The sequence below is a fragment of the Neofelis nebulosa genome, chromosome 5, assembly GCF_028018385.1.
Source record: "Neofelis nebulosa isolate mNeoNeb1 chromosome 5, mNeoNeb1.pri, whole genome shotgun sequence".
In the NCBI taxonomy this organism is placed as follows: Eukaryota; Metazoa; Chordata; class Mammalia; order Carnivora; family Felidae; genus Neofelis; species Neofelis nebulosa.
Genome location: NC_080786.1, coordinates 24,758,834 through 24,782,558, shown reverse-complemented (window position 1 = coordinate 24,782,558; position 23,725 = coordinate 24,758,834). Strand labels below are relative to the sequence as shown.

The 23,725-nt window shown below is 42.3% G+C and overlaps 1 protein-coding gene across 3 annotated transcripts in view; it reads left to right on the top strand.

The window, feature by feature from the left end:
* PLCL2 (phospholipase C like 2) overlaps positions 1 to 23,725 on the top strand; it is a 196,563-nt gene that overhangs the window by 135,053 nt on the left and 37,785 nt on the right. For all 3 annotated transcript variants that reach the window (XM_058729808.1, XM_058729810.1, XM_058729809.1), the window contains exon 4: positions 18,550 to 18,625. In XM_058729808.1, coding sequence (XP_058585791.1) covers positions 18,550 to 18,625 — 76 coding nt within the window. The remainder of the gene's footprint in view (positions 1 to 18,549; positions 18,626 to 23,725) is intronic.

Here is a 23,725-nt window from a genome sequence, read left to right as displayed (position 1 = left end):
GTACACATATTTAAAACAGCGTTCCTTGCTCTGTAAATAATATACACCGTTCTTTTGCTCAGTCAGGATGTATACTGGTGGCTTTTCGAAACGGTGAGGAAGCATTTAGTTTCCTTATCCTAATTTATTTAGTAAATGTTTTGTTTCCACTAGACTGTGAGTAAGTAAATGTTCATTGAGCAGAGAAGGTAGCACTGTGGTCTTCTCACTTCTGTGGCCAGTTCATCTTCACATGACCTTATGCCTCTGTGGCAGATAAGTGCAAACTTCACACTCAACTCAGCAAAGAAAAATGTACCTTTCCTGTCTCTTTCAGGAAGGAGGTGGGTATCCCTCAGTTTTCATTCACTTAGTAAACTTGATCCATTGTATTGATTTAATCATCTACTTTGGACTGTAAATGCTCAGTCTCTCACACTTTCTTTCCCTCTGCTTCTCTACAAAGTGGCCACTTGTTGCCTGGAGGGGGGTGGGTTGTAAAAGGGTTCTTTCTGTATTCTTACTAAAGAATCATTCTTTTTTCTTTCTTTCTTTCTTTCTTTTGAGACAGAGAGAGCATGGGAGGGGCAGAGAGGGAGAAGGTGGGAGAGAATCCCAAGCAGGCTCTGCATGGTCAGCGTGGAACCCGCTGTGGGGCTCAAACTCTCGAACTGTGAGACCATGACTTGAGCCAAAACCAAGAGTAGGATGCTTAACTGATTGAGCCACCTAGGCGCCCCTAAAGAACATCATTCTAACGCTTGCCATCCTCTCCCTCACCCCCATTCACCTTAAGGCAGGTTCTTGCCATGGAGGGATCTCATAGCTCCCTCCAGTCACTCAGGACTTCAAGAGACACTTCTCCTTCACTGCTCCTTTCTTCCTCCCATCCAGGCGCCACCAACCACAAAATGGTTTATAAAATATGACCATACATGTGGGGAAAAAATAACTTTACGCTCTCCCCATAACACCTATGTTCCTGCTGCAGCCCCACGCCCTCCCCCCCCCCCCAGTTATCAGCATTCCCTCCCCACTGCTTCCCTCCCCCCTGCAGCACATCTTCTGGATCACTATAAAGACGGTCCTGAAATACCAGCTAGAGAAAGACCTGGAAAGGAGCCAGAAGGTAGAGTTAGAATTATGATGTGACAACTTTAAGAACCCTGTTAGCTAAAGGGATTGTGATCATCAAGAGAAACAGAGCCAGATTGTTCTCTGTGACCTTTGCTATTGGCTATAAGCCAATAACATTCTTCTTAGAGCATCTTGGTAGCATCCGTTTGGTGTGTTTGGATTAATGAAGTTATGTTAAGCCTAATATTGTGAAGCGAGAAAAAGAAGAGAAAAATAACTTTAAGGACATGTATGTCATGTATTCCTCTAGCAATTGAAGTTTTCCGGAATCAGAATTTTTGATTTGCTAGTAAAACATCCATCAAACACTATTAATAACCTACAGCTCTTAAAAGAAAAAATGTTTTTACAGTGTCCAGAATCTGTTTGACATCTTAAAGCTTGGAATTATTTTTGTAGTGTCCACAGAATGGTATCATCTCTACATCTAGTTTTGTGGGTGTGATTGTCCTCTTTTGTGGAAATCCTTTTTCACCAGAAAAGCAATGATCAAAGACACAAAAAACCTAATTGGCTTCCAGCACGTGATAGTCTGTGTGTCTTTACACAGCTCGTGAGTTCCATATCCTTTTAGATTCACAGAAATGAAGATCAGCTGACCTAGAACATGCACTTCATAGCTCACTGATGCGTTCAGCCTGCTTCTCCCCTTGCTTGGGGACCCTCTGATCCTCTAACCTTGGACCCAGCGCATGGCTGTGTCTCTCCTTGACTTCTAACCTTTGCTGTTGGTACACAGGTGGCTGTGCCACCTCAACTTGCAGCTAGCTACCGGCTGCTACTTGGGAAGAGAAACCAGTGTGTTGATCTGCATCTCTGTAAGCTTGCAGAGACCTGAGATGGAAACCCTGGAGCTCCCCAAGTATGGGCACCCCTTCGAAACACCAGGCACTTCCTGGGCCACACTCCACTGGAGGACCGAGGAAATGCATCTTCACCGTTGAACTTAAGTAGTTTTCCTAACGGGGGCAGCTTCTGACCAGGTGGGGAGTTGGGGAAGTCAATCCTGTGGTGGTTCTCCATTCCACCTCGGAGAAGTGGCTGCCTTTGCCCTCGTGTCCAGCTCCATCTGGGCTTCAGAATGTTCTCCAGACAGTGAAATGGAGATAGTTTGCCACCGGTGCTGGCTTCAAAGTGCTGGCTACAATTAGCAATTAGGAATGACACATGAGAGTTTCTGTTCAGAAGTATTTTTTGGTCAAAGATTCATCAAAAGGATGAATTGTTTAATATTTCATTGTGTCCCATTGTCCATCTTCAGATTAAAGTTTAGAAAGCATGTAAACTACAGTGATAATATGATTTTTATTGTTTAGAACCTTGATGTTTTCAGTATCATTCCCTGACTTTCTCAGTGTGAGATCCATTCACCGATTAACTTGATTTATTACCACCCATTTTTGTGTAGTTTAGAACGGGATATGCTTTTCCATTTAGAAATTCAGTTGCAAGTGTAATTTGGAGTTGAGTTAAAAAGATTGAAGTTACACCAGATACTTGTATAAAATTGTTAGTGGTGATACACAGACTTGTTTGTAAATGCAGTGATGAGCTCCTCTGTTTTGGGCACATGCTCTTTGGACGTGCAATCACACTTTAGAAGAAATTCTGTAAGAAATGGGATAATTTGAATGGAACCAACTCCATGAAAATGAAGCTATTGAAGTAACCAGTTTAGATGAAAAAACGTCTATTTCAGAATTGTTTTTGAGAAAATGTAATTCTAGACACTTACTTGAACTATCTTCTGGCATCTTTTCTTGGGCAGTAGGGGTATATTCATTTCTGACCTTTTATGTCCCTGGTTATGAACTGGAAAAGAAAATTTTAACGGTGTTTTTCCACAGCCTTTTGAATAATGAGGTAGTGATTTTTCTCCACAGCTAGATGTGGGTAATAGATAACATTTGACACTACATGAGATTTGAAGCCTATGTTTTGTTGATATGTACATTTGACCTCATGCTCATGAGAGAAATAAAAATCAGCCCTGCGTGTAGCTTCTTTATTTCTTGTTTTCATATGAGCAGGAATGCACACCCTCAGCCTCACCAAACCTCTCTAGTCTGCACGAGCCTGGGTGGTGACTGCCCTCTGCACATGGACGCCTCTCACTCTCGGTGGGAATTACAGAAACTGTCACTCATTCTCTTTTAACAGCTCCTGTTTTTCATTCTGTTCACTTTTATTCCCCCATATTGTTGTAAAATAATTAATGCCACTCACCCCACAGAAATAGCCACCTTTAATATCAGAAATCTGATTTCATGACCACATGAATTTATCAGGAATAAAAATAGCACTTAACAATGGCTTTGAAGTCTTTTCTAACTTAATTGGGGCATTTTAAATTCCGAACCATAGGAAAACTACTCTCACGGTAAACTCAGTGGGTGGACGATATGATGTGTTCAGAGTTAAGTTGAACTCTACAAGCTTAATTACCAATGAACTTAAAAATAACATGTTAGGTAGTTTCAAATATTTATTTCCCTACTACATTTAGTATTAGTCACATCTTTAGGGCTAAATGGTTTAGATTTTTATGTGGAGATTTTATATAGGAAGTCCTTTAGCAACTTACAGAAATCTTTAATTCCAGTATTTTCTTTGATATCAGCTTTGATTATTCTGGTTTTCTTTAAAATCGTGACACCCCCTCATGGCAGGATGGCCGTGTGGAGTGACACCGTCTTTATATCATCATATGGGCACCAAATGATTTTCGCTTTTAAATCACTTATCTGGTGCCAAAAGCAAAAACTAACAAGTAAACAAACCTATCTTTGTGAAGAGATGTAGCTATTTGAGTATTTAACTAAATGGTACTAGGGTGGTACTTAACTGATTTTTAGTTGATTTCCTAAAACGGAGCTCTCTGTCTTTGCTGTGAGTCGGTGGAAGTCTTTGACGAATGTTAGGATTCTCCATAACCAAAGCTTTCCTTTGCTTGCATATATCATAAGATACGTTTATCCTTTTAAAAATACTAGCTGGACTTGATTTTTTTCATGGTCTTGGATAAAATGTGCAAGTAACGTATAGAGCTATGTTCTCCTGAACCCTTTTCGTCCGATATCACCAAATGATGCGTCTTGTAACGTATTAGGGCACAGTTGGGAAACCGTGGCCTGTGGGCCACACTGGCAACCGCCTGTTTTCATATGGTCTGAGAGTGAAGAATGGTTCTTACATGTTAAATGACTGAAAAAGATAGAAAAATGATACTTGTATGACTTGCTAAAACCATTTGAAATTCAGATTTCAGTGTCTGAAAACAAAGTTATATTAGAGCACAGCCACATCCATGATACATGTTCTGTGACTGCTTTTGTACCACAGCAGCAGCAGTGAGTCTTTGAGACAGAAATTAAGCCTGAGCCTAAAAACCTAAAATACCTGCTGTCTCCTCTTTTGCAGAAAGAATTGGCCAACCCCTCAAAAAGAGGATCGGGAGAAAAAAATCCCTAGGGTATTTTAATGCACTGGTTCCTGTGTTCACTTTCACCAGTTTAAATTATAATCCTAAAGGTTTTATTTTTGTTTTTTAAAATTCCGTGCTCCGCGCACTTTGAATTTTGTTCCAAAAGAACATCATCCTACTTGTTAACCTGGTTGGCAGAGAGTGCTGCGGTGGCTTGAGTCCCATCCCGGGGAGCCCCTGCAGCAGTAACGCTCACTTAGCATTTTGATGGGGAGGAGCCTACAGACACCAAAGGCACAAACTGCAAGAGAAAAGCCAGTGACAATTAATGTTTGCTCTGATCGCTTCTAGTGCTCATGAGGCAAGTACGCTAGGTCAGTGGGAATGGAGACAATCCACCGGAGTTTTGTGTTATAATCCAGTAACACGTGTAACTAACTTAACTTCACACGTAGTGAGCATGTCGTCCTGCTTGTGCCGCCTGGTAATAAGGCATTAAAAATGAGCCAAGGAGGGGCACCTGGGCAGTTCAGTCGGTTGAGTGTCCCAACATGGGCTCAGGTCACGATCTCACCGTTCATGAGTTCGAGCCCCGCGTCAGGCTCTGTGCTGCCGACTCGGAGCCTGGAGCCTGCTTCGGAGTCTGTGTCTCCTCTTCTCTCTGCCCCTCCCCTGCTCATGCTCTGTCTCTCTCTGTCTCTCAAAAATTAATAAGCATTGGCCAAAAAAAATGAGCCAACAAATCCAGTTTAAGTAGTGCTCCTTTTATAGTCAGATCAAACCTTTCTTGTCAGGGGAGGGTGTAGGGGTGCAGAGAAGGGGGTTTGGGTGGAGTTCCCAAGCAGGCTCTGCCATCTTCTCTGAAAACACCTGGATTCCTTCTCCCCTCCCTGAACAGAGAGCAGGGCTCTCTCTCAAATGATAAAATCCAGGCTGTGCGAACCACCTTCTATTTAAAGCTGTCTCATCAGGGAGGGGATTATAAAGGGTGCCGGGGGGCGGAGACCAAGCCTGTGAAGCCCTCTCCCACCGGAGGAAATGGGAAGGCTGTGCTGAGGGCCCTCTGTAGCTTCCCACACCCTGCTGGTTCATGCTGTTCATTTCCTTCTCACACTCACTGCAGCTTGTAATTATGCATTCGTTGGTTTGATTTCTTTTTTTAAGGTACTTCTCTCCCCCGCCCCTGAATCGGAGCTCCAGGATGGCAGGGACAGTGTGTGCCCTGTTCACCGCTCTGTCTCACAGCAGAGCCTGCCACAGAGTGGGCGCTCAAAGTTTGTCTATGAATGAATGGATGAAAATGACCTTGCTCTCTGGGACACAGATCAGGTGTTCTTCTTACCCTGTCTCCCTGCCCCGCAGTGCCTCCATTTTCCCAAACTTGGCTCATTGGTACCATCACCAGTGGTCTTCCTTGGGAGGTTAGGTTTGGGGACTGGCCAGGGGCTGGAGGGTGGAGCTACCACTCTGCTCTTCCAGGCTGTGTCCTAGACGGCAGCCCCCATGTCCTAAGGCGGTGAGTGGAGCCTTCTGTGGGTCCAAAAAGAAGAGGACGCCTGAGATGCCTGGGGCGGGGGAGGGGGGGAGGGTAGGCTGGAGGCAGGAGGCTCAGGACTAGAACTGGGGGAGATGGGAAGGCAGGCATGAGAGTCCCCTTCCCCAAATCATTTATCTTTTTGTTCAGAACTTCAACTCTCCCCTGCCTTTTGCCAGAGGACTTTGCTGCGTCTGAAATTCCCTACTTAAAAAATTCATATGTCCTAAGAGGAAAATATAGCAGAGTTGAGGACAGGAGGGGAGAGCCCTAGTTGTTCACCCAGCCAGACAGGAGAACAGCTTGATTCAGTGAAGCCAGCCCAGGATGGGGACATTGCTCATACATGTGTAGTGTTTTAGGATTTTACAAAGCATGCTTATCCATCGATTGTCGTGTGAGCTAAGAGGTGGGCATAGGCTCCTGGTGGACCAAGCAGAGAAGTACTTGAATGCCACACAGCTACCCTGTCTCTCAATTGTCCCAGCCTCTTCACTGCTGACATTCACTGCCCATGCTTAAGTGAGGTGTACCACACTCCTGTGCTCCTGGGTGAAGAAACCAGACTCTGCCGAAAACACACGCACACACACACACACAGTCCGCCAGCTCTGGCCCCACCTTGGGAAATTCTTGGCTCTGTCCTTATCTCACCTGCCATGGTGAGCTGAGTGAAGGCAACAGGTGCCCAGCAGAAGACAATGCCCTGCTGTGTTTTGCAAAGGGCACATCTCAATGAGTACAGACCATCTGGGCAGGTGTGCAGGGAATGTGAATACCTGTGCACAAAATTCTTCTTATGTAAAGACCCCGCGACCAGAATTGGGGAATGAAGGAGGAAATATAGACCCTACACCCTCGGAAGTATATGAATGGGTTTTGGGGTTGGGGGTCGTGCTAGCAAAGAATATGAGCCCTGATGATGAGATAGTCCCTGCCTGGTGCTTACTGTGTGACCGAGGGCAAGTCCAGTTCTTCATCTTCAAATGGGCATAGTATCACCACCTCAAAGGGTATGAAATTATATGTAAGTAGACCAGACTACAATAAATTCTCAATAAATTGAGAATTGAGTCATGATCATGTTATTACTAGTTTTCAAACGCTAGAAACCTGCAGCTCATGAAGCTGTAAGACCTTTTTGTCTGCATATTTTAACACCACTGCAAACTTCAGAGCAGCAGCTTTGCTGCATGGCTACTCCAGTTCATAAAGGCAGGGTTAGAATTACAAAGTGAAAAGCAGAAGGTAAGGTCTCCCACCACCTTACTAGGCAAGCTGTCTGTCTTCTCTGAAAGGGGAAGACGGGAACACGTGAGTTATTTGGTCAACAGGAGAAAGAAATCCTGGGTTTATACAGTAAGTACTCTAGTAGCTGGCTGACTGCGTTCTTGTCTTCCTGCTTGCTCTGTCATTCCTGGAATACTGTGGACACTTCACTGTGCTAAAACAAAAAAACAAAAAAACCTGCTTTTCATTACAGAGAAGCCTCCAATTGCTTTTTTCTTTTAACTAACGTCTATACTTAGTTACACAGACCTGAGAGAAACTAATGATACCTTACAGTAAAACTATGATTGAATTACCTTCTGTTAATTAGGAGTTTCTAGATCACCGTGATGCCCTTGGGGAAAAGGCTTGCTATAAGTAGACAGTAATAAAAGTGGTACTATGTTTAATTCTAATTGTATCTTTTGAAATTTAATTAATGTAGTAATAATTGTTTTAAACAAGCATGTCAGAACTCCAAATGGTCCTTGGTGACTTGAAAGAGTTAATGTAGCATCCAGAAGTTCCTAATCTTTCTCCGGAAGTAGCTTGCTCACTGAATAATTGGGCTTAACGAGCTCAAGTTCCCCTTTCTTCCTGCAGGGATGATTCTGGCCATGTTTTAAGCCATTCTTATCAGTTCACTTTTTATGCTCTCCATCCAAGATGTAGCCTCTGAACTCACTATCCTGAAAACTTCCGAGACTGGAGAGCTACAGTGGTGCATTGCCCTTCTTTCCGGCTTTGCAGGCATTTACTGGAGGCAGAAGGAGCAGCTGACTATGTAGACTGCGTCCCCACTGGACTGTGCCTGGCTGCCCTTCAGGCCAAGGCCAAAGTTCCTTTGCAAGTTGCTGAGTCCCTCTGTACTCCTCTCCCTTCCTTCTGTCCTGACCACAGAGGATACTTGAGCACAGGTGCACTTAGGTATCGTGCTGAGATGGTCTGAGGGTGTCCTGAGAGCATATCGTTATTAATTTAGGAAAGTGGGAGATGTTTTTTACAGCCTTAAGAGGCTGACATGACCCAAAGCCTGGGAAGGGTAAGGTTTGTGTGTGGGTCTCCACGAGGCAGCCATGGTGCACGATGACTCAGCCCATCGAGTGTGAGAATATCGTGAGTCTTCCCACAGTAATCATGTAAACACCAAGTGATGCTGTGTAGCATAGCAGGTTATTCCGTGACGAGTATAAGGCTGACTATAACATGGAGAGATAACAGCATTATTATAATTTCAGTGCATTTGAACTTAACTATATATGTGTTCTCCACACAGAAAAGTACAGCACAACATATTATTACAGGAACTAGTAGGAATTATTGTATACTTTTTCTGCATAGTTCTATAATTGCATTGGAGTTCCTTTTTGGGAACCTAGCTTAGGTTCCATTTTGTTGCTTAATTTTCAATGATTTTTGTCTTCTTAGAATATCGTATTGTACAAGGACCAGAAACAGCACAAGATTAAAATTCTTTTCAACTTTTTGAAATTCTGTGTACTTCCTGAAGCTAAAACTATTCAGAAGTTTCAAAACTTTGCCAACAGTTTAGAGTAGGATAAACATTTAAAATCTATACACTGGCTTTATAACTAATCTTTTGATCTGTTGGAACTCTAGGTTTTTCCACACTCCCCCTTGTTTTCCCCCAAGCTATTTTGCACAGTGTTGCTTCTCCAGCTCGCCGTCTATTTAAACATGTTTGGGAACATATGGAGACCTGTGGTAATGCTAAATCCCAATTAATCTAGAAATTGGAATGAATTCCTTTTAAATCCAAGTTTGGTTGTAGCTTTCTAGATTATTCAGTTGTCTGCATAAATTAAAATGTTCCTATCTGATTTAAAGTATGATTTTTGATAAGATCAATCACCCTGGTGCATTTATTGTTTTAATTCCTCTGAGCTCTTCCTCTGTGATTTTGTCTTTTTTTTTTTTTTTTCTTTTATTCCTCTACATAGTGCTCCTCCCAAACCCGGTTTTCCCTTTGTGATGTTTTCTCTCCTCTGCTCCTTTCTCCTCCCTCCCAGCCCAGCAGATGTGTATTACTAAGGACTTCTAGTGGCTGACATTGGAAGTACTGCTCAGAAATCCCCACACGTGTCACATTTGGGCCCTCCTTGGGTACCTGGTGGCACAGCAACCACTAGAAAGGAAGAACCTAGGGCAATAACCTGGTTGTTTTGACTACATGACACTACTGATTTTCATGAATTTTTTACTGAATCCAAGTGGTATTTTAGGTGAGTACAGGAGAAACCTATATTGCTGTGTGTATAACAAACATAATGCCTTCATCTTTTGTTTACATGGTGATTCACCTCAGAAACTGCAGTTTAATTAAAACTGGAGGTTTAATCTGTGAAACGCAGCCCTTTCTAAGTGTTGTAAATGTGATTCTGTATTAAGCGAAAGTGAGACGTGGTAGATGGAGACAAAGATTTGTGGTTGAGGAGGCTTTATATCGTGTGAAAATTCAACTAGATACCTACACATGAGATGGTGTGTTACTTTACAGGATTTGATCTGAAATGTAGTGCATAAGAGATTTGTATTGTACCAATATTTAAATAAAAGTTATCTACCAGCCACATTCATTCCTTAGGCACATATACCACCCTAGCTCTGAAGTGAACTTAATGAAAAAATCAGAGCATATTGAAAAGCTAGAGAATTCTTGGCTTCCTGAATGTGGACCCTGGGTCACTCATAACTCAGAATTCGCTCCAGATTTATATAGCACTTGACATCTATTCTCTGGCCAAAACTAAAAAAAAAAAAAAAAAGATTGTTAAAATAGTTGGGGGCAGGCTTGGGGCAGGCTTATACGATGCCAAAACCATGCTTCGGTTGAATCTCATAGAAACTGAGAGTCTAACTGCACTTCACGATGAAATTGCATGGGAGATTTTGAAAAAAAGAAACTTCAGAAAGATTCTGAAAGAACCTCCAGTAGTCCGTTCGACACTAACACTTGTTGTGAAGATGCAAAATCTACTTGAATGTGATTGATACAGTAAGGAACAATTTTAACCGAAGTCAAATTTTGTGTGTGTGTGTGTGTGTGCACAGTTTTGACCACAGGAAACCCTGGTGAGCCTGGAAAAGTACACGTGGCTGACCTGCGTGCACATCCACACCTCACAGGGCACCCGGCTCCCCCAGTCAGGTGAACGGGCTTCTAGCTGTGCCTGTCCACGCCTGCTGTTACAGCCTTGCCTCAGATGTCACATCACCTTTCCTCCACTTCCCATGACCCGCGAGCTGCAGCCGTCCTACCACCCACTTCCCGAGCAAACCTCAGGTCTTTTTCAGGGTCAGGTGCCATGTGCACTGCAGTAGTTTTGCATTCCTTAACTACTTAACACACGTGGAGCCGGGCTATCGCTTTTATTCAGTTCCTGTCTGTTTTAAATATGTCACTGCAAACTTTTTGAGTGCTGGGCCCCTAACCCCATTTTTCCCACAACCCTTGTGGTTTTTACTGCATAACTTTGTGTAGTGCAGTGATTTTTAGGAGCCTGTATGTCCCATTATAGCAGAACTATGGGTACTGCAATTATATTCTCCAGTTACCAAATGACCAAATCCAGAGCTCCTAATGCTTAGTCCTCCCCTCCTTCCAGAAACTCTCCTCACACATCTGTAAATGTTTAATATCCTCATTCTGTTCCTTCCCCTCTGACCACTCCTGCTGTGTCTCTTACATTGGTTCTCTCTGCTTATTAATTTAAGTGATCTGGAACAGCACTGTGATGTTTTCATCTCATTTATCTTTGAAATCCCTCCCTCGGAGATGCATACATGTTTTCATTTCAGCTGCCACCTCTGTGCAGAACATTCCCAGTTCTCCAATGCCAGAACCAAGCCACCGCACGAGTTTCCAATTGCTGCTACACATTTTCACCATTGTGACCACCAGCTCAGACCAACCAAGGAGGACCTCCACATCCTAGATGAGTGAACAGTAGGAAAGACACTTTGGAAACGGTGAAATGCTTTACAGCTGTGGGTGGGTTAAGTTTGTCTCATCTGTCTAGTTGCCCCTCTAAGAGGAAAGAGGCTTTGGCTCGTCCTCTGTGCCCACAGCACATCGGTCCCTGAGTCCTGCTCTGTCCCCCACACAGTCTCCCACTCTCAGCCTTTCTCCCCAGCCCCTCCACCACCTCCTATGCCTCTCCTGCCCTGGCTTCCTGCCTGAGGCCTGTCCCCACCTTCACGCCCTCGACCCTGCATTTCTCCCTGCACCTTTGGTCTCTGCACAAAGCTGAAAGTCTGTACCCCATCCAAGCTGACGCTTCTCTCCTTTTCTAACCACATTTCCCTGTTTTCCTCTAACGTGAATGGAAATGCTTGGAGAGCTTAATGATATTTTGCATTGATTCGTATGCTGCCCTCTCCCCACCATGCCTGCAGAGGGGCCCCATATGCGACAGTAGCCACCGATGCTCCTCTCTCTGTGTTCATTAACATTCAGTAGTGGTTTTCATCTGGCAGAGCTTTAGGTCCTTTCTATAACTTTTCTATTATATAGGTTTTTTCCTATACTTTTCTATGATTTGTATAGTGGAAAATGTGGAAATTGAAGTTTCAAGAGGAAACGGACAGATTATTCCGGAAACCGTTTGTTCTGTGGAAAGTGTTTTCATGGTGACCGTGCTAGAAGGGACAATGGCCACAGCCATTAATGACACGGCATACCTCGGCCCCCAGATGGCGACCAGCTCTTTGCAAAATGTGGCCAAAGCCCTCCCCTTGTGTGAGCCGGGGAGGGGGCTGGGTTTAACTGTAGCATGCTCCTGGGCAAAGACCCCCAGGTGATATAACTTTTACACCCCCATTCAAGTGTGTGACTTTTATATTATTTTCAAGTATTAAAAGCTATGTTGCCTTTTCCAACAATAACTTCATAAATGGTTTGTCTTCCAGTAGTTCAACTTTGTGATATTTTGCTGTGCTTTGAAATTTTACTGAAAGAAAATGTTACCTCTGAATTTCAGTTTCACAGTCTCGGATCCTAGTGTTCTTGTATTCGATTTTAAAGTTCTTCAGCCACATGGGAATAATTATTGTAAAGTGTTAAAAAGAAAGGTAGTATTGTTAACTTGGAGAGAAATTATTTTCAAGAGCACAGAAAAAAGAACCAAAATTTACAGATTCCTGAGGGAGTTTCCCTGTTTTCTGTCCCATTCTCAGCATTAGAGAACTGACTTGCTTTGTAGGGCTATGTAGCACAGGGTGACAGTCCTCCAATGACATTGAGCGTTAGAGACTCCACACAGATAATTCTGATTGGGTGGAGAACTCTGCTTTGGACTGAATTAGTTGGTCTTCTGAAGACCTTGATGCTTGATTCACATTTGCGGTTCTGTTATTTAATCCTAGAGTCCTGAGAGGCAAGCTGTGCTTTGGTCCAGTCCTCCCTGGGTCTTTCCTGAGCCTGGCAGTACCCAAACCAGGGTACCTGCCACTTGGACATTCACTGTCCACTAAGGCCTGCCATCGATCTCCATGACAGCGTTGGAACCCGGGAGGTGTTCAGAGATGGGGGCGGGTGTATCGTTTCTCTTGCCTCTCCTTTGCCAAGTTTGAGAATGATGCTCAATTACTTGAGTTTGTTGTGTGTCACATAGTCACAGAACCTGTGTTAAGGAACAAACGTTGTTTGTTACCTAGACATTCCCTCCTGTAAGAGCTTTAGCTCTTCTCAGACTTTGTAACTTTATTTAGAAACACCTACAGCAAAAGCAGCAGCGGCGGCCGTGTGTGAAGATGGGGACAGGCAAAGCCAAGTCTTATGAGGGAGGCATTTTCTGTCTGAAATGGAAGTGAAAGCACAATAAAGGGAAAATTCTAGAACTCAGAAGATGTTATTATTGTTATTATTAAACTTCTTTCACCCAAGGACTTGAAATTATTGGCAATTTTTTTTTTAATTATCAAAATCTGTGTGCCTGGGATGAAAGGAGATTTGGTGCACTGTCCAAAATTAGACATAAGATCCTTACATAAAACTGTGGACTTGCCTGTCCTGAAAACAGAATTTTCCTACTTGATGTGTAAATTTCAAAGCAAAAAATAAAGAAGCAGTCTATAGAAATTGAGTGAAATAAACTGTATTAATACAATAGCAGTTCTTATAGCCATACCCATTAAGTGGAGAAGTTTGCCTTATATTAACATGGGGAGTTACTTTCAAAACAGAACATTCTTTTTTTTTTAATCTTTATTTATTTTGAGAGAGAGACAGAGTGTGAACAGGAGAGCAGCTGAGGGGAGGGGAACCCAGAATCCGAAGCAGGCACCAGGCCCGAGCTGTCAGCACAGGGCCCGACGCGGGGCTCGAACTCACAAACCGTGAGATCATGACCTGAGCCGAGGTCAGATGCTCAACCGACTGAGCCACCCAGGTGCCCCAAAACAGAACATTCTTAATGAAAGGCATTTCTGGTTTCTGTCCAGCTTAATAAAGTACGAACTTCTATTTGCCGTTAGTTGAAACTTCCAGCTTTTCATCTGAGTCCTGTATTAAAATCTTATATTAGAGTGGATCAAATTTATGAAATGGGTTTCTGGGCTATGTGAAGTCTATAGATTTTCCTAATGCATTGCTTCCAGAAATGTAGGAGTTACTGGTAAATGGACACTAATATAAAATCTGTTAGCAACAACTACACAACTACACAAACGCATCTTGTACTTCATAAACATGAGCTGTCCGTGCAGTAAGTCACTAGGGCAAGCGGCAGGATGATCTGATTGCTGAGCCAAGACCCACACCTCTGCATTTAAAAGGGACTGATGGAAATGCATTTGCATTAATGTAAATAATGCTTCTAAAACCAACCACTCTCCTGGGCCTTGTGTTATGTTGACATAGTAATGTCATATGTACAGAGAAAATAAGATAATTTAAAGCGGTTTCTCCCTTTGACTCATCTCTTGATATCGCTCTCCATGTATTTGCTTTTGTCTACTCTGAAATGCTTATTCTAGTAGTTTCATGTTAAACATAACTGATTTCTCTCATTTATGATTTCTCTTAATAATGAATTGTTAAGTGGAGCCAACCAAATTGTTTATTGTTGTCATTTTTGAAAGATGTTTTCCCAACGCACTTCACAGAAATATTACTTGAAAAGAAAATTCAGGGGTAAAGTCAGTAGCTGTGATTATACCACCTAATGTGTGTAGCACCTGCCAGGAGTTACTAAATTCCTTTCTGCTTCCGTAGGTCTTTCTGGCTGGACTGCCCTTTCCTCATCTTAATTGCACAGTTGCTACTCGTATGGCAGGGCCGGTCCCAGCGCTGTGGAAAAGCAGAGGCTTTGAGGTCAAGCAGAATTCATGGTTTCCTAGTTGCAGTCCCTTTGCCCATCTTACCAGAGGGCCTTGGGAAAGTAGCTTAACTCTCAGGTCTAAAGTGTTCACATCTGTAAAACTGACGCCGTAAAGACCCACCTCACGTGGCTTTTGTGAGCATTAGACGAAATAGAAAGCACCAGGTATGCACCTGATGCAGAGGAGGCGTTGAATTACTTTCATTTTGATTCCTTCAGCCAGCACTTGTACTATTTATAACCACAGCTTGTTATAAAGCAGCAGACCCAGGCAGAGGTTGGTCCCCACTAGATCTAATGGCACCCCCATGTCCCTGCTGTGGCCTCAGTGCCATGTGCTCTACACTCAGTCCTAGTTGTCCCCTGAGTGAAAGCAAGAACTCAGCCATCTGGGTAGGTAGGTACCCTGCCCGCTCGGCCTGCTGGACCCTTAACTTAGTGCACCTGTCAGAGCTCACGGTCCTGAGGAATACCCGGAGGGGCCCTTTCACTCCAGAAGAATTTACACAGGTACTGCAAGAGTTGAGATTAATGAACTCACTCTGTGGATAAGAACTATAAACGGTTTACTACATATTAATGTATTTGTAAGTACTTACCCTAACTGTAAACATGTACCCTAAAACTATAAAAAGATATAAACTGGCAGTTCCTCCTCCCCCAAGGAAGTGGTGAAAACATTTAGTAACAGGTGTGGCAAGATGAATCATCTCTGCTAAGGTCTGGGGATATGTTTTCTTCCTGCCTTCTCTAAGTTCCACTGATTGTTTACTGTTGTGCTTACCTTCTCCAAGGCTGGTTCCCTCCAGAATACCCAGAATACCCCTCTCGTATGGTCTGCAAATGCCTGCTGCTGTTTACTTCCAGACCTGAGAGGAATGGCTTTTCACTGGGTTTGCATTCTCCACCCTGGTGTGTTAGTCACCTTCATATTTTATATACTGCTCGTAAATAAGGGGTGGAGAGTGTATTCAAGTCCGAGCCACAAACAGAGCGTCCGCACGACACCGTGGCACCACCAGTAAGTACATCACTGGTGGATTAAATATCCCGTCCACCTACTTAAGGGTATTTAACTTTGTCACAACCAATAGCCCACGAGCTACGATGCAGTACTGCATTTTGTTATGATTATTGTTTGCTCCTAGTCCTGGGTCAGCAGCTATTCTTTATTCATTCATAGCACTTAATTCGGGGTCCCATACTCAGAGAGCCTCGGTAAATGATTATCCCAAGAATAAAGGTTTGCTCCTTCAAGTGTTAGAGAACACAGGAGGCGGGTGAGCTTCTCTCTCCAGACCCTTGAGATGGATGTGCTTTCCTTAAGCCCTGCATGTTTTTTGTAGCTGAAAGGTGCCCAACTATGTAACCTCTGGAGATACCTTACACCAGAAGATGTTCTAAGAATAATAATGTGATTTGTTGTTTCTCTGAACTTCATCACACCAGGCTTTTCGAGTAAAACCAAAATTAGTAGTGCATGTTTGAATCACTGCCAGTGAACATATGAAGGGAAGGCATGCTCGTTCAGCTCAACTTGGGCTACCAGAAAATGCTCTTCCATGACCCCTGGGTAAATGGGGAATCCATCGTCTCATCTGTTTGCAAGTGTCTTCATTGTGTCGGTCATGCATCCTTCCATTTAATCCTTACAACGTTGTAAAGGTAGTATCTTTTATTAAACTCATTTTATAGGTAGGGAGTTACGGCTCCATGACATTTAATATGGAGATGACACAGCTAATGAACAGCAGAGCCGGGATTCGAGCCCATGTAAATCTGTGCTCTTTCTGCGCCCACACCACCCCCAGTAAAAACTGGGGTTTTGACCACCTTTCCCCCACAGGGCATCTGTATGCGTAAGCCTATGCTTAATACTGCTGTTTTGTTCTACCTTCCCTCTGTTATTGCCCCTGTGCTGCCTGTCTGCTTGAGGACCAGGTTCATTTCATTTTTCTCCTTTTTCCTATTTGAGTGATAGAGGCACAGTTGGCCAGTTCTTTGACACTGAGCTAGCTGTGACAGCCACCATCCTTGCTTGAAGAAGTCCTTGCTTCTTCATATCTCTCATTTGGCCTGACATCAAAGCTGAAAAAGGTTACTGATGACGGTATGAACCTTTTCAGTATGCAAGTGATGTCATGGTACAAATGACTTTATATCGGTGTAATCGAGTTCTTAACTATTCATTTTTATCATTGCCTGTTCAATATGTCAAGCTGTAAAATAGACTATTTTAATTTACAGGCATGACTCAGATTTTGAAGAGTGAATGTGAAAATCATGAATTCTAAAGTGCATCCTCTTCCAGTAGGCTGTGGGCTTTTTGAAGATAGTGGCCATATCCTGTAGGTCTCTGTGTCCCCAGTTCCTGCTCTGGGCCATGGAAATGCATGAAGGCATGAATGAACACCTTCATTGGCCTTAAACCTTTTGGTGTTTAGTATAATTTTCTTAGAACAGTGGACAAGTTGATTAATGCTTGTGTGACTCATTTTAAGAATCTGGTATACTTCTTGAGAGGCATGTTGATTATGCTTCGGTTTAAATAAGTGTAACTAATCAAAATTTGGTGTTCTTTCTTTGAATTATACGAATAATCCAACCTACATATATTTGGTTCCTATAAAGTGATTATTGTGGCACTTAGTGATAAATACTATAAAGAAAAACAAGGCAGTAAATTTAAAGGAATAGAGAATGATGGATTGGTGTTTGTTATTTAAAATAAAATGGTCATATAAAATAGATGAGTAATATAATAATGCAAAATACCCAGACATTTAAATAGAAAAAATTGTGGGGCGCCTGGGTGGCGCAGTCGGTTAAGCGTCCGACTTCAGCCAGGTCACGATCTCGCGGTCCGTGAGTTCGAGCCCCGCGTCAGGCTCTGGGCTGATGGCTCGGAGCCTGGAGCCTGTTTCCGATTCTGTGTCTCCCTCTCTCTCTGCCCTCCCCCGTTCATGCTCTGTCTCTCTCTGTCCCAAAAATAAATAAAAAAACGTTGAAAAAAAAAATTAAAAAAAAAAATAAATAAATAGAAAAAATTGAAATCTATGCTGAATGCAAGCGTCATAGTTGCTCACATTTGAGCTGTGAGAACTGAATCTGGCTCTCCCACTTTCATAGTGATTTTAGAGCCAAAAAGATTACTTCAAACAGATCTTTTCCTAACGTTCTGGTAAGTAAAATGATTGATCAACTATGCCCTGATCCTTTTTTGTTTTGTTTTGTTGTTAAATTCAAGATTGGCTGTTAAAACAAGCACGTATAATTTGGAATAAGAACTCAAAATTGGATCTTTTATTTTTTCCTCAAAATCGGATCTTTTGAAATCATTGATAGGAACATTTAAAATACTGGTTTGAGTGATATCATTAGTGATGCATTAAATAAATACTGTTTTTTGATTGTCATGGTAAGTTTTAAACTAATTTTTGGACTAAGGCATTTTAGCTTAAATGGGTACGGTGTGTAGGTCATAGAGCTTTCTGTAAGATGAAGTTGAATTTTGTTAAAATGCATGGCTGAAAATACAATTTAAAACACAGATCAGATGTGTATACATATTGATTTCTAGATTTTCACACTGAAACAAACTCCATTCAGTATTGGCTCAAGGTTCAAATTCAGAGTTGTACAAGCCTAACTGTCTGAAACGTGATACTCAGTCTACTTAAACCGTGACATGGGATGCATGATTTTTCATTTCTTCCATATACATTTGAACTGAATAGTGGGAAGGCAGATGAAAGAACACATGGCTACAGCACCTCAGCCTGTTTATAGAGGAGAGCCTCCTGCACCTGTGTAGACTGGCATCCGGTTGTCAGGTGTAATCCCGTGTCTGGATGTTCCCTTTGCAGATGATCCAGTCCCTCAAGGCAGTGATTGAAAATGCAGACGCTGTATATGAAAAGATTGTACATTGTCAGAAGGCAGGTAAGTGGAAGTTTGTTTCTTCTCTTTAAAATAAAATTAGTAGCATCATATATGTAGCTCCTTAAACCATTTTATCTTCTGACACGGTAACCAGGAAATCAGGCATAAAAATTATTTTCTCCATGGCTAAAGAAGATACTAATTCACTACTTCTCGAGCCTGGATAACAAACTCACCTAGGGGAAGCTTTTAAAATATATTGACATCTAGGGGCGCCTGGGTGGCTCAGTTGGTTAAGTATCCAACTCTTGATTTCAGCTCAGATCATGATCTCATGGTTTGTTAGTTTGAGCCTTGCATGAGGAGGCTCCACGCTCACAGTGCATAACGTGCTTGGGATTCTCTGTCTTCCTCTCTCTCTGCCCTCCCTCACTCATGCTGTCTTTGTCTCTATCAAAATAAATACATTAAAAAAATAAATAAAAATAAAATACATTGACATCAGCCGGAGGTGTGGTTGAAAAATTCATAGCTGTTAAAAGCTTCCAGTGTTTCTAGTAAGCAGCCAAGATGGAGAACCACTGCACTGACCTCCTGCTCAGTGTCCCCTGTGCTAGTCCCCCATGACCTTCCAGCACACGATGGGAAAGGTGAGTGAGGCTTGAGCAGAGAGGGAATGAGTACTCAGGAAGGAGGGTGGGCACCAGTTACAACCTCTTGACAATTTTTAATGCACTGGCATTTTCAGATGCTGATGAATTCATCAATTTAACATCAAAATGTTACACTGGATTTTAAAATGCTACCATCTAATTAATTTTAGCTGAGATAAAACCCCAAACTCAAGTGTTCTGCATTGTAATAAGAATAGACAAAATGGAATTCTTTCAATTTTCAAATTTTGTGAGAGCGTCATTTTAGAAGATGTTAATGTGGAGGGTATTTATGCTGCATAAATAAGAATATCTGTCTTTAATTTCTAAGGCTTCTGGTTGCTTTTCTTTTTTTTTTTTATACTTTTTTTTTTTTTAAAGTTTGTTTATTCTTTATAATCTATATACCCAGCATAGGGCTCCAACTCATAACCCTAAAATCAAGAGCCCAGTGCTCTTTTGACCGAGCCAGCCAGACACCCCTTGTTGCTATTCTTTAAAATCAAGAGACCACAAGTATCACCTAGCCTGAAAAAAAGATTCCTCTCTTATCTCAGAAATGAACTCGTCAAAAATAGATCAAAGACAAAGGTATATATGGCGGTTTTCTTTTTTGGTGTTTATTGAAGGAATATTCACATTAGTGACTAATCAACAGATGAAAACCCTCACCTTGTTTTACTCATCTTGTTAGCAAAATAGTATTAGCAAAGTGATCTTGCTACTTCTAGTCCTTTCTGGGCTAATATTCCCTACAACCACAACTAAAATGAGACACTTCAAACACCATTTTTATCCTGTCACTGTTTTACATAAAGTCGTCTAGCTGACTAGCGTCTGTTGAGGCAGATCTAAACTTCTAACTTAACTATGCAAGGTTGTCTACGAACTGGCCAGCCCCTCTTGCCATTATTGTATAAAATCTCTTCATTAAATCATCTCGTCATTCATTTAGTAAATATGTTTTGGACTTACACCATGCCAAAGGTACTTGTAAGAGCTATCACATACCAAAATATTAAAAAATAAGATTGATTTTTGCCCTTTAGAACCTTCCAGCCAAGCAGGAGATATGAAAGTAATCACACATACTCAAACGTATTGAGTACTTATTCTGTGTTACTCAGGAGTCTGAACTTGGTTTTGGGGGCAGTGGGAAGCGATTGGTTTTTTAGTAGAAAAGGAGAGAAATTGAGCTGTAAGGTGATGTTCACAATAGCTGTGTGCAGAAAATTTTCATGGGGAGACTTCCCAACTGGGAAGCTGTTGGGAGCAGTGAGAAGGGCTGGAAGTGACAGGATGCATCCAGGCTGGCCTTTGGGCTGCCCTTCCCCGCTCCCAGTGTGTTTCTCCTTAGTCAGATTTTCACAGGCCACCTCTCCAGTAGGACTTCTCTCTCTCTCCTCTCTGCCAATCTGTACATTTCTTCTTTTTGTCTCAGCAGTCTTCCAGGAGACCTTTTATGATTGTAGGAATTATGTTACCTAACCATTCTAGTCAGCCTTCAAAATGTGTTTGGTTTAGCTGACAGTTTCAGTTGCTATGTATTTTACTAATGGAGTCTGTCTTCTAAACCGGCTAGTAACCTGTGAAGGCACAGGTTTGCATATTGAGCTACTCTGCATTTTACCCATGGTACCTGTTTTAACATTTTGCACAGAGCAGTCACTCGAATACTAACTGACTAAATGTGATTTGACTTGTATTAAGGATTTGATTCTCCTAAGCACATGCGATGCCAGAAGAATTGTGGACTGTTAGAATTTGAAACTACATTTATCAGAAAAAAAGACCTATTTATTGACAGTCTGAGTTATTGCCAATTTTTTGCAACTTCATCGATTTATGAAATTTGCTCATCTCTAGCATAATGCAGCTTTATGTCTAATTTCAATGAGGGATAATATTTGCTTGTATTTAAAAAGCTGAAGTGTCTTGTCTATTAAGAATTTTGCTTGGAAGGCAAAAAAGAATAACCACTATGTAATGGTTCGTGTTGCTCTGAGTTTGAAGATCTTGAGAAGCACATAACGATTATCTTTTGGTTTCACAGTTACTGCTGAACGCCTACACAGCCCTTCTGTTATCCCAAGTGCTTATTTTAGAGTCCTTGATCTTTTGTTCCTCATGTTTACAGTTATCGGAAGGGCACATAGTCATTAGTCATATGAAGAATTGCTAATTTGTATTGGGCTCAAAAACATTTGCATGAGATTTTACTTCTGATAAATAATTGCTGTTCTGCTTATAGAACTTTAATCTGGCAATGACAGAATGAAGATACAGGTACCAAAGTGCTGTAAGAGAGGATTATTTTAGAAGCACTTCAAACTTCTAAACACAAACTTCTATTCTTACTAGATAAGCCTTCATTTAAACAGCTAAGTGACAGTAAGGAGTCACACTGCCACCTCCAGCCACATGTTCAAAAGTGTGCCCAGTTTGGACACGTTCAGACTCCCAGCTATGGGGTTGATTTGTTTTTTTGGATCTAGAAATGTGTTTTGCCAGTGGTGTTCTTGGGAAGAGGGAGGGAGGCAGGAGAAGAATGCTGAGAAGTAAAGACTCCCAGCCAAGGTGGGCTGGGAACCTGCAGGCCCCGGCAGGCAGGTGACCCGAAGAGACCCTGGGGAGGACAGCAGGGACAACCGGGTGACGGGCAGTGGGGACAGCCTGCGGAGCCGACTCTTTTAAGAGGAGAGTATGGCAGTACAGCGGGGTCAGAGGGTTAAAGGGACATCTTTATAAGAAAGCCATGCCCCTAGAAATAGGAAAGATCCATTGAAGAGGTGAACAGGAAGGTATTCAAAGATGAGACGGGGGTAAGGAGGGAAGAAGTGAGGGGCAGGAATCCAGTACAGTCAAGAGACACTTGACCTTAGAAAGGGGGATGGATGCCTCTTCTTCCAAGACACTCCAGAAAGCTCCGCCATTTAGACAAATTCTGAGGAGAGGACTGTTCTGATGCAGTCATGGTGCGGTAGGAGAGCACCGGCTTCAGGAGAGAGGGAGTGAAAGAGGGGTCTACGGACGGGCGGGAGGGTGGGAGCATTCTGTCAGAGTCAAGCACTCTAGTGCCAGTGGAGGGACGGATGAAATGTTGGATGATGCAGGAATGGTATGGGGCAGGTGGGTCTGGGTCAACGCATGAGTGACAGGGATGGGTAAGTAATAAATGGTGTGGCTGTACAAGCATGAGTGTGTACAAACCTGTGAGCACAGGAGAACATGCTTCACACACTCTGTCTCCCAAATCTAACCCATGCTTGTTCTTCCAAGAAGTAGCAAAGTAGGAGATTGGTGAGGAACACACCCAGGGGAGCTTCTCAATGGGAATCTGCAGAGGGGAAGCTTCATAAACGTTCTTCTTTAAAAAGTTTATGAAAGGTAATAAAAGGGTAGCCAGATTCTTTCTGGGGAGAAGTCTTTTTCACTGTATAATGTCTATCTCTTTCTCTCTGTCACTGCCCCAAAATGGCAGCCTATGTTTGAGTTTTAATTTCCTCTTTTAGTCACTGCATTGATCTGTTACCTAAAAGATAGGAAGATGGTGTAGAAGGAAACCCAAACTGCTTTGCTTCAACGAGTTAGATGTTTTTATCTGGTGAATTTAAATGGAAAATAATTTGCTCTTTGGAAAGGAAAAAGAAATCAATGACATACTTCTTGGTAAAGGTGGTATATTAACACATGCATTTAATCTCCACTCCCTTCTGAGCCTCATTAAATGACAGTAAGGAATTTTTGTTTTGGGGTTTTGTTTTTTGGTTGTTTTTTTTTAAGGCAGAAACCCATAAGGATAAAGAAAATGGGAGGAACAAAATTTTGGAAATTGAAAAATACCTGAACAAGTGATAATTGACTTAGGTGATGCAAGAAAGCAGACTCTGAGGCTGGCAATGGGGCACCTGGCCAGCAATCTGATTTACACTGTGGGCCACCCCCCACCCGCCCAGAACTGGGTGGCACCAGGGGCCCCTGGAAGTTGAGATAAATAAAGGTAGGGATAAAAGAGAGAACTGTCCGAAAGCTGGATTAAGAAGCAATTAGACCCCAGATGGCTGGGAGACTACGTGTGTCCTGACAGTGGAAAGATGAAAATAGCAAAATTTTCATCCTTCATTTGGGGAACTAAATAGGTAATGCTCAGGAAAAAAAAAATCAAGACAATATAAGCATGTTACTTAGAAATATGGACATAAACACTAAAAAAGGAAACAAAACCTCAGCTATAGGGGCTGAATACAACTGCTGCTGAAAAGGGGAAATTGGTGACAACTATTTTTCTCTTTAAACTGTGTACATAATTCTGATAAAGATTAAATCACTAATAAATTTAAATTTAATTTAAATGGTTTAAAAAAAAAAAAAAAAGGAAGGAAGGAATCAAGGACCTGAAGCTGCCACAGGAACCCCTGACTGAGGATGTCCCCGCCACACTCAACAAGGCTTGGGTACAGTGTTGAGTGATTAGGTGAGGTTTCTGCCAAAGACCCCAGCCGGCACC